This window comes from Neofelis nebulosa, chromosome 7, assembly GCF_028018385.1.
Source record: "Neofelis nebulosa isolate mNeoNeb1 chromosome 7, mNeoNeb1.pri, whole genome shotgun sequence".
In the NCBI taxonomy this organism is placed as follows: Eukaryota; Metazoa; Chordata; class Mammalia; order Carnivora; family Felidae; genus Neofelis; species Neofelis nebulosa.
The window spans coordinates 5,754,649-5,765,154 of NC_080788.1; the positions used below are offsets into that span (position 1 = coordinate 5,754,649).

Genomic DNA, 10,506 nt, shown 5'->3' on the forward strand with positions numbered 1-10,506 from the left:
AAGGGCCTGGGGAAGGAGGGGACCCCTGGCGCCAGGCCTTGGCCCGAGACACAGGAAGCAATGAGGGCCGGTCTCAGGCCAAGTTGCCATTTTGTACCTATGGCTGCATTTCAGCCGGAGAGCACCCCACCTCCTGTGTGTCTGCGGCTCCTCTTCCCCCAGCAGCCCCCAGCCCCTCCGCCCTACCCCTGCATCTCCAGCCGCTGCCTTACCCCGTGGTGGGCCCTCTCCTCTCTCTGTCCCCAGGACGGCACTATGGGCTTCTCCTCCGAGCTGTGCAGCCCCCAAGGCCATGGGGCAGTACAGCAGATGCAGGAGGCTGAGCTGCGGTTGCTGGAGGGCATGAGGAAGTGGATGGCCCAGCGGGTCAAGAGTGACAGGGAATATGCAGGGCTGCTGCACCACATGTCGCTGCAGGACGGCGGAGGCCGGGGCACGGGCCCCTCTAGCCCCATCAGCCAGGTGGGGTTCCGTGGGACCCTAGTTCTCCTCACCCCCTTCCTGCCTTCGACGGAGAAATCCCCACGCGTGTCCCTTATGTCTGCCCGCCCCCTTCCTTTCCCGGAGCCCACTGGGGAGGGTTGGAGAATCGGGCAGGCCCAGGCTTGGGAGCCACTGTCCCCTTGCTCCCTGTCTCGCCCATCCCGTGTCCTAGTCCTGGGCAGAGATCACCAGCCAGACGGAGGGCCTGAGCCGGTTGCTGAGGCAGCACGCGGAGGATCTGAACTCGGGGCCCCTGAGTAAGCTGGGCCTGCTGATCCGGGAGCGGCAGCAGCTGCGCAAGACCTACAGCGAGCAGTGGCAGCAGCTCCAGCAGGAGCTCACCAAGGTGCGTGCGTGGCCCTGAGTGTGCACCGCCCAGAGTTTGAGGCTACAAGGGCCGGTTTTGCACACAGGACGCCCTGGATTCACGGGGGAAGTGGAAGTCCCTGACCACAGGCCTACCCCAGCTTCCGTCCCTCCTCCGTGCATTTGGGCTGGCCTGCAACAAGGCCTCTCTGTGCATTTTCTGTTACCTGACCACATGCCCGAGCAAAGGGCCGGGAGTAAGGGTGGGCCATCCAGCCACCACCTCCCAGGCACACGGGATCTGTGACCCACCTCTTGCCCTGCGCCGGCTGGCTCTGGGGTCTGAGAGACAGCAAGGGGAATCAGGGCTAATCTGTCTGCCCTTGGCCTAGGTGGGCTCCTCGCAAGGCACCAGAGACACCACAGGGAGCAGGGTGGCCCCCTGACACAGCGGTTAAAGACCAGGGCCGCAGAGTCGGCCTGTCAGCATTTGAACCCTGCGCAGCTCCTGGTCTGGAGGCTGAGTGATTGCAGCTATTTGTGTGGGTGCTTCAGCCTCCTGATTCAGTGTGCTGGTCAGCACTGCGGTGCCACACCCCTTCCACCTGCGCCAAACCCAGCCTTACCATGGACCCACAGCGGCCCCTGGTGGCCAGTGTCCACCTCCCGTCTCCCCAGAAGCACACTGAATTCAGCAATTGTGTAGGTCCTTTTACTGGAACACAGCCGTGCCCGATTGTTTGTTTTCACATTACCTATGGCTGTTACAGGGCTATAGTGGCAGAGCTGAGTGATTTCAACAGAGACTGCTTAAAGAAAAAGGTTCATCTGGTCTTGACCTTAAGCTGTTACAGGCCGGGAAACTAAGGTTTAGAGGAAAGGGATAGAACTTACCCAGAGGATCCCAGTGCGTACACAGGGGAGCTGGGGATAAGAACTTTGGTCTTGGCCATCCGTTGTTCCTGCCACCAGGAACGTGATTTATTGGACTCGGTGCAAAATGAAGATGAAACGCGGGGCTTCTTGTCGAAAAATTAGTAAGAATTTCGAGATAGCATCAACAGGGCATCAGACCCAGCACAGGGCCCTTCTGAGGGTGGAGTTCTGTGCCGTGACTCCTCAGGCCACACGTGCCCACAGCCGGGTCCTGCCTGCCCCCAGACACGCCTCTAGGTCAAGGAGGGACAGGTGGAATCTGCCAGGCCCACCTCTCTGCCTCCCCCAGGGGCCTGTCCTTAACCCAGCTGCTCTCATCCTAATGTCGGCGGCAGAGGCTGGGCTCCAGAAGCTTCCCGGCCCCTCCCAGAGGAAGGACTTGGATGTGCTGCAGGGCCCGTGCGGGGCTTCACCTCCAGCAGGAATCTCCTGTGCCCTGGGGACCTGCCACCCCACACCGGCCTCTCCTCTCTCCCCAGACCCACAACCAGGACATCGAGAAGCTGAAGAGCCAGTACCGAGCCCTGGCACGGGACAGCGCCCAGGCCCGGCGCAAGTACCAGGAGGCCAGCAAAGGTGCGCGGCTTCCCTTCCCGGAAGAGAGGGATCCCCGAGCCAGCCCCGACCTATCCACAGGTGCCCAGGGAGTGGGGCGTCCCCAGGCCTCTGGGCCGTCACCCACAACCCCTCTCCTCACCCGGCAGACAAAGACCGCGACAAGGCCAAGGACAAGTATGTGCGCAGCCTGTGGAAGCTCTTTGCTCACCACAACCGCTACGTGCTGGGCGTGCGGGCCGCGCAGCTGCACCACCACCACCACCACCAGCTCATGCTCCCCGGCCTGCTGCAGTCGCTACAGGACCTGCACCAGGAGATGGCATGCATCCTGTAAGCCCACACCCCAGCCCGCCCGCCCCCTTCACAGCCCGAAAGCCCTGCCGCCAGGCCCGGAGGCAGGGTCCGGAAATGCGTCCGGTGACAGTGGCCGCGTCACCACGGGAGAGTGGGCCCTGGGCTGAGGTTTGGAGCCCGTCAGCTCGTATCCGGATGCCGTTATTCCAGGATCCCTTATTGCAAGGTTTGGCTACATTTATGGAGCCCTGCTCTGGGCTCTGGGGTACAGCAGAGACCAACGGAGACCAAAAACGTCTGTCCTCTGGGATCATTCATGTTACCGGAGAGAGAAAAGAAAGTCACTACAACGGATGGTGTGTGGAGGCAACAAGTGCTGTGGAGAAAAATAAAACAAGGAGAGGAGTTTGGGGGGCTGGGAGGACGGACAGCTTTCAATAGAGTGCCTTGGAAAAGCCTCGGGTACTGGAGTGAACCAGGGGGTTGTTTGGAGAAAGACCATTCCAGAAAGAGGGAAGGGCAGGTGCATAGGCCCTGAGGTGGGAGAGTGCCTGGAATCCAGGAACAGCAAGGAAGCCAGCGCACCCTAGGCAGAGTGAGGGGAGGGCAGAGCCGGACGCCAGCCCAGATGGGTCCAGGGGTTGGGGGGCTACTGGGTGACACGGGGTCCGGCAGGCCGTTTTGAGCACTTTGGCTCTGCTGTCTTAAGGATAGGCTTTGGGGCGCCTGAACAGGGCCAGGGCGATGAGACGGAGGCTGCTGTGGTCATACAGACCACGGACTGTGGCCGCTGGGCCAGGGCAGTAGTGATGGAAGGGAGAAGCCCTAAATCCCGGGTGCACCCTGAAGGTGGCCTGGACGTGAGGCGTAAGTCGAGGGTGACTGCAGGATGACTCTTGGAAGATGGAGTTTCCGCCACCTAACGTGGACAGGGAGGGGAGAAACAGGTTCAGGAGATAAGAATAGGAGTTCGTGTTTCAACTCACGGAGTTTGGGTGTCTAAGAGATGTCCAACGAGACGTTCGAGCAGGTGGATGGCTGTGTGCGGCTAGAGCCCTGGGGAGGTCCCGGAACTAGACACGGAGATGTCGGGTCAGCCGCACATCAACGGCCTGTGCATGTACCGGAGCCCCAGAGCCGCAGCTGTTGGGCTGGCTGCCCAGGACAGACATGACTGTGCTCGCATTCACTGAGCGCTTCGGTATACCGCCCGCTGTGCACACGTGCTCTCGTTGGGTCACAACGCCCAGCGTCCCCAGTGTCCACATCGGGAGGCGAATATAAGAGAGACGTTGAGTGATTTGTGTGTGGTCATTTGGCTGGTAAATGATGGAGGGAGGGGTCAACCCCAGGGCTGACTACTCTAAACCCAGTGTCGCAGGGGAGCTTTCCGGCCTCGCCCAGGCTGAGGCCGCACTGACCAGCGCTCCTGTTTGGGGACAGGAAGGAAATCCTGCAGGAGTACCTGGAGATCAGCAGCCTGGTGCAGGACGAGGTGGTGGCCATTCACCTGGAGATGGCTGCGGCTGTCGCCCGCATCCAGCCCGAGGCCGAGTACCAAGGCTTCCTGCGACAGTATGGGTAAGCCCCTCCTTCCTTCCGCCGGGCACCGGGGCCGCTGGCCCGTTCACTGACGGGGCACTGTCCCCCTGAAGGTCCACACCTGACGTCCCACCCTGCGTCACCTTTGATGAGTCACTTCTCGAGGAGGGAGAACCGCTGGAGCCCGGGGAGCTGCAGCTGAACGAGCTGACCGTGGAGAGCGTGCAGCACACGTGCGTGGTGGCCCGGCATCGGGCCGGGCTGGCCGGGGTGGCCAGGGGCGGACGCCGTCTCCGCGGAGCCGCAGCCAGGCTTGCTTGGCTCTGCGGGGACGCCTCCGCGGGGCGCGGGGCACGGGGCACGGCTCTCACACGGCCCTTCCTCCCGGCACAGGCTGACCTCGGTGACGGATGAGCTGACCGTGGCCACCCAGACGGTGCTCAGCCGGCAGGAAGTGGTCGCTCAGCTGCAGCGCGAGCTCCAGAATGAGGAGCAGAACACCCACCCCCGGGAGCGGTGAGTGGCTTCGCCCACGCAGCCTCCCCACCCCCGCCTCCACCCCCCTGTCCTTGGGCTACAGGCTGAGCCCCGCCCCCTCTCTCCCGCCTCCCACCTGGCCCCGCCCACAGGGTGCAGCTGCTGGCCAAGAAGCAGGTGTTGCAAGAGGCGCTGCAGGCGCTGCAGGTGGCGTTGTGCAGCCAGGCCAAGCTGCAGGCCCAGCGGGAGCTGCTGCAGGCCAAGCTGGAGCAGCTGGGCCCTGGCGAGCCCCCGCCCGTCCTGCTCCTGCAGGATGACCGCCACTCCACGTCGTCCTCGGTGAGCCGCCCGCCGCCGCCATCCGCCGCCGCCAGCCACGCCGGCCCGCCCGGGGCGCGCTCCTCATGTTTGCCCTCCCCCTCCCCAAGCCCGGCCACCCGCTGACGTCTGTCCCTGGCCCCAGGAGCAGGAGCGAGAAGGGGGAAGGACACCCACCTTGGAGATCCTTAAGAGCCACATCTCAGGAATCTTCCGCCCCAAGTTCTCGGTGAGTGGAGCCTCTGCCCCTCTCCACGGGGCGGGCCGCGCCGGGCCAGGGGTCTCAGGCATGTACTTCCTAAGCCCCTTCCACCAGGGTGTTTGGGGTTAGTCGCTGGGTTGCCCTAGAGAGGAGGCTCTGCCCAGAGGAGGCTGCTTTTTTTTTTTTTTTTTTTTTTTATTAACGTTATTTGTTTTTGAGAGAAAGAGAGCATGAGGGGGAGAGGGACAGAGAGAGAGGGAGACACAGAATCGCAAGCAGCTCCAGGCTCGGAGCCGTCAGCACAGAGCCGGCCGCGGGGCTTGAACCCACAAACGGCGAGATCATGACCTGAACTAAAGTCGGACGCTCAACCGACTGAGCCACCCAGGCGCCCCAAGAGGAGGCTGCTTTTATCGGGGAGTCCCTGTCTTCCCCGAGAATCTGGGCTGCATACGTCCCCAGATCTTGCCGGCCTGCACCTCCTTCTCCTCCACCCCCCTGTGTGCTTCAGCCTTGTGTCCTGTCCCCCCCGCCCCCCTGGCTCTCCCTGCACTGGGACAAGTTGAGCAGCTGGGGCCTGGAGGAAAAGGCAGAAGCCTGCTTTGAGATCAGCCAGTGTGGGCGTCCCCTCCCGGCTCTGCCTCCAAAGTCATTTGCTTGCTTCGGGGGCTCTAATGCCAACAGGTGGTTCATGAGGATGAGGGGCATATGCGAGAGAGAGACCCCCCCAACCCCCGGCTGGCCCCTGTCTGTCCTGGCAGCCTCTCCTGACAATCTGGCTGAGTGACCCTTCCTCGTTTCTCCCCTGCCTCTGCCAGCTCCCTCCACCCCTGCAGCTCGTACCAGAGGTGCAGAAGCCCCTGCACGAGCAGCTGTGGTACCACGGGGCCCTCCCACGGGCAGAGGTGGCTGAGCTGTTGACGCACTCTGGGGACTTTCTGGTGCGCGAGAGCCAGGGCAAGCAGGAATATGTGCTGTCAGTGCTGTGGGACGGCCAGCCCCGCCACTTCATCATCCAGTCCGCTGACGTGAGTGGGGCCTGGACTCCAGCCTTCCCCGCCTCGCTACCCTTCTCCGCCCCCACCCCGCCCCCGCCGACCGCACCCAGTCCCTGCGAGAAGCCAGACACATAAATCCTCTAAGGAGGGGCTGCGGGCCTGTGGCGCAGCATCAGAGAGCACCTTTTCTGGCGGCCCTGCTTCCCGTCCCTCCTCTCCCAGGGCTCAGACCCCCTCAGCAGTGGGGGCTATTGACCCTGCCGCCCCCCCCCCCCCCGCCCCGCAGAACCTCTACCGACTGGAAGGAGACGGCTTTGCGAGCATCCCCTTGCTCGTCGACCACCTGCTGCGCTCCCAGCAGCCCCTCACCAAGAAGAGCGGTATTGTCCTCAACAGGGCTGTGCCCAAGGTGAGCCCGTGCCACCAGCGTCAGAGCACGAAGGGCTCCCCGGGGTCCTGTCTGCAGACACGGTGCCAAGTGATTCCGCACCCGCCAGGGGGCCAGCCGCCCTCTAGGCTTGGAATCTCAAGGTCCCTTCCTTTCCATGGGGGGGACACACACAGCTGACGTTCCCCTAGTCAGAGCACCCCCCTCATCTCCCGAGTCATCTGAGTGTGATCCTAATACCACCCAGCCCCCATTTTTCAGACCAACAAACCGAGGCGCCAAGAAACGAAAGACATTGTGTTGGTGGGGGATGATGTCCGGTCCCTTGCAGGGCCCAGCACGCATTCCCCTCACTGACTTCAGCCCCCCCCCAACTCCTCCCTCCCCCAGGACAAGTGGGTGCTAAACCACGAGGACCTGGTGTTGGGTGAGCAGATCGGGCGGGTGAGTTGAATGTTCTACCAGCTTCCTGTTGTCTGGTGTCTCCCTCCTCTAGCATCGCTTTCTCCCGGACCTCGGGCCAGGTCAGCCCTAAACCCTGGCCTCAGAGAACCTTTCTGTCTTCCTGCCTCAGTCTGAGTGCCAGCTTGGACCCCTGATTCTCCACCTGGCCATCGCCACACACCATCCCACAGGAAACAGAGGGAAAAGTACCTACTCTGGAAACTTCCCTGGGGGGTGGGGGTGGGGGGGGTCCTTCCACCAGAACCCTCCAACCCTCAACTCCTCCCACCACCCCCAGGCCCTTGTCTCTTCAGCTCGCTCTTATGTGCATGGGGAGACATACTTTGTTTACGTGGGCTGTAAAATACACGCTAAGGAAAAAAGTCACTTTCTTAAAACTCAGAATGTTTTTTCAACCCGAGCGGGAAGTGATTTTTGGGTTTTCTGGGTCACTGCTAGGTGAATGTGGCGAGTCAGAGGTAACCTTCTCTGCCTGTCCCCTGTGTGCCATCTGGGTTCCCCACCCAGGCAGAGAACTCCTAGAGAGCACGACTGAGCGGTCTTCAGCATGGGGACAGTGAGTGCAGGGTGGGTGGGGACGAGGTGAGGACAGGTCCCCGGGAGTGAGGAAAAGGAAGACTGATGGTCCAGGGAAGACTGATAGGAACTCGAGACCCTTTCAGGGGAACTTTGGAGAAGTGTTCAGTGGACGCCTGAGGGCCGACAACACTCTGGTGGCCGTGAAATCTTGTCGCGAGACGCTCCCACCTGACATCAAGGCCAAGTTTCTTCAGGAAGCAAAGTAGGTGGTAAAAGAACGATCCCATAATTCCGCACGCAGTGGGTTCGTCTGGGCATGGCACGGGGTAAACTTGGACTTCGATGGGAGTGTTTAATCCTCACGCCCCCATGCAGATGGGACCCCCCCCCCCCCACACACACACACACATACATAGTGTCCGTGACCACCCGAGGTCACATCTCCAGGTCTGCTGGTCTCAGCGGCCAAGGTCTCCAATTCCGCTGCCCTCTCCCGCCCTGCCTCAGTCTCCCTGGGGCTCGGGGGCTCCCGCGGTCGGGGAAGTGAACGTGCCAGCCCCCGAGGCGGGCTCCTAAGCGGCAGTGCCCTCCAGGATCCTGAAGCAGTACAACCACCCCAACATCGTGCGTCTCATCGGCGTCTGCACCCAGAAGCAGCCCATCTACATCGTCATGGAGCTCGTGCAGGGTGAGCCGAGGAAGCCGGGGTGGAGGCGCAAGGAGGGGGGCTGCCCGAGGCTCACCCAGGCTTCCCCTGCCCACCGCCAGGGGGCGACTTCCTGACCTTCCTGAGGACGGAGGGAGCCCGCCTGCGGATGAAGACGCTGCTGCAGATGGTGGGCGACGCGGCCGCGGGCATGGAGTACCTGGAGAGCAAGTGCTGCATCCACCGGTGGGTGAGGGGCGCCCCCCGCAGCCCCCCGCCTGGCGCAGGCCGTGCTGTCCCCCTGCCGCTCCCCTCACGGCAGGCCCCTGCCCCAGGCGTGGAGTCGGCTCGTCCTGTGGAGCAGGAGCCGCGGGGCGAGGAGCAGCTTTGTTCACGGCTGTGCCTAGCGCGGGGCCGGGCACGGGGGCGGGTGCCGCCGGGGCCCCGGCTCAGTGGCCCTGCCCTGCCTCGCCCAGGGACCTAGCTGCCCGGAACTGCCTGGTGACGGAGAAGAACGTCCTGAAGATCAGTGACTTCGGGATGTCCCGGGAGGAAGCCGATGGGGTCTACGCGGCCTCAGGGGGCCTCAGACAAGTTCCGGTGAAGTGGACGGCACCTGAGGCTCTTAACTACGGTATCTGGGCCTTACTCCCTCCGGCCGGGGGCAGGGGGCCAGGCTGCCAGGCTGGAGGGGGCCTCACTCTGGCGAGCAGACGTGGCCGGCCCACCCATGCCTCGCCTCCCCACAGGCCGCTACTCCTCTGAGAGCGACGTGTGGAGCTTCGGCATCTTGCTGTGGGAGACCTTCAGCCTGGGCGCCTCCCCCTACCCCAACCTCAGCAATCAGCAGACCCGCGAGTTCGTGGAAAAGGGTAAGATGTCCCTGCGGGATGGCAGCTCCGGAGCCACGCCCTCTTCTCCGGGCTGCGGCTGGGTTCCTCCAGGTCCCCGGGCCACCCACTGGGGCAGAGCGAGAATCACCCTGCGGCTGCCACCCAGCGAGCACCCGTGTGTGCGGGACCAGCACTGTCTAATTTACTCTTCATAACATGGGAGGGAGGGCTTAATGTGTCCCTCTTACAGACAAAAAAAACAGGCTTGCGGGGGCGCCTGGGTGGCTCAGTCAGTCAAGCACCTCTCAGTTTTGGCCCAGGTCATGCTGTCATGGTTTCCTGGGTCCCAGCCCCGCGTCGGGCTCTGCACCGACAGTGCGGAGCCTGCTGGGGATACTGTCTCCCTCTCTCTCTCCCCCTTCCCCACTCGCACGGTCTGTCTCTCAAAATAAATGAATAAAACTTAAAAAATAAATAAATAAGTAAAAAGAAAAAAGAAAACTGGCTTGCAGAGGTCACACAACTGGCACACAGTGGGACTGAGGCTAGACCCTCTGTCCTTGGAGCCTTTGAAGAGTGGAAACTCAAGAACAGTGCATCTTTTTATTTTTTATTGTTTTTAATTTATTTTTGAGAGAGAGAGCATGAGTGGGGGAGGGGCAGCGAGAGAGGGGGACAGAGGATCAGAACTGGGTTCTGCGCTCACAGCAGTGAGCCCCATGCGGGGCTCGAACTCACGAATCATGAGATCATGATCCGAGCCAACTGAGCCTCCCAGGTGCCTCGAGAACCGTGGGTCTTAGGCCACTCCCATTGCTCAAGGTGTGTCCCCGGGGGCTGCCGGGGTCCTCACGCCTGTTCCTCACACCCCGTGTGCTGTGCCTGCCCCCACAGGTGGCCGCCTGCCCTGCCCCGAGCTGTGCCCCGACGCTGTGTTCAGGCTCATGGAGCAGTGCTGGGCCTACGAGCCCGGGCAGCGGCCCAGCTTCAGCGCCATCTACCAGGAGCTGCAGAGCATCCGAAAGCGGCATCGGTGAGGCCGGCCCTGCTTCTCAAGCCGGCGGCCTCGACAGGCAAGATCGTACCTCCTCCCCAGTCCAGCCCACACTGCCGGATGGCTCCTCACAGCCCTGGACCGAGCCACTGGCGTCCATGCTGCGGGCATGCATGTAGTTCACTGGGCTGTGCAGTCCCGCTCCTGCCCGGGGCTCCCTCTCCAGATGGAAATAATAAAACCACTTGTGCCCATTGAATGCTCTCGGCATGTGCGCTCCTCTGGAGGGCAGGTCTTAGGAGTAGCTGGCCTCTGCTGTGGCCGCGGGGAAGCCGGAGGACCGGCAGGGTTGACGGGGCAGCACTGACGTGGTCTGGTCGCCACTGGATGTGAGACACGGGGAACGGGGAGAGAGATCAGGTGATGCACAGGCTTCTGGCACAGGGCAGCGTCTTGCCTGAAACAGAGTCACAGACAGAGGAGCAGAGCTGCGGAAAGAATGGGTAGTTTGGAGACGTTGCATTTGCGGGGCCTGTGGGGATGATGA

General features: G+C 62.4%; 1 protein-coding gene across 2 annotated transcripts; it reads left to right on the top strand.

The window, feature by feature from the left end:
- The first annotated feature begins 255 nt into the window (after positions 1–255).
- Positions 256–10,218, top strand: FES (FES proto-oncogene, tyrosine kinase). 2 transcript variants are annotated; one of them, XM_058736503.1, is made up of 18 exons: positions 256–462; positions 656–829; positions 2,205–2,301; positions 2,430–2,613; positions 4,021–4,158; positions 4,233–4,352; positions 4,513–4,635; positions 4,749–4,935; positions 5,060–5,143; positions 5,935–6,144; positions 6,401–6,523; positions 6,893–6,946; positions 7,630–7,748; positions 8,080–8,174; positions 8,255–8,378; positions 8,609–8,766; positions 8,882–9,004; positions 9,860–10,218. In XM_058736503.1, exons 1-18 carry the CDS (start codon positions 256–258, stop codon positions 10,000–10,002), a joined length of 2,463 nt encoding a protein of 820 aa, XP_058592486.1. In that variant the 3' UTR covers positions 10,003–10,218. The 2 variants fall into 2 exon arrangements, with proteins under 2 accessions (XP_058592486.1, XP_058592487.1); XM_058736504.1 differs by lacking the exon at positions 4,021–4,158.
- The last annotated feature ends 288 nt before the right edge of the window (positions 10,219–10,506 follow it).

Coding starts and splice junctions, on each gene's coding strand:
- FES (XM_058736503.1), top strand. CDS start 256: ATGGGCTTCTCCTCCGAGCTGTGCAGCCCCCAAGGCCATGGGGCAGTA. Junction 4,936..5,059: donor GCCACTCCACGTCGTCCTCG/GTGAGCCGCCCG, acceptor CCCTGGCCCCAG/GAGCAGGAGCGAGAAGGGGG. Junction 6,524..6,892: donor TCAACAGGGCTGTGCCCAAG/GTGAGCCCGTGC, acceptor TCCCTCCCCCAG/GACAAGTGGGTGCTAAACCA.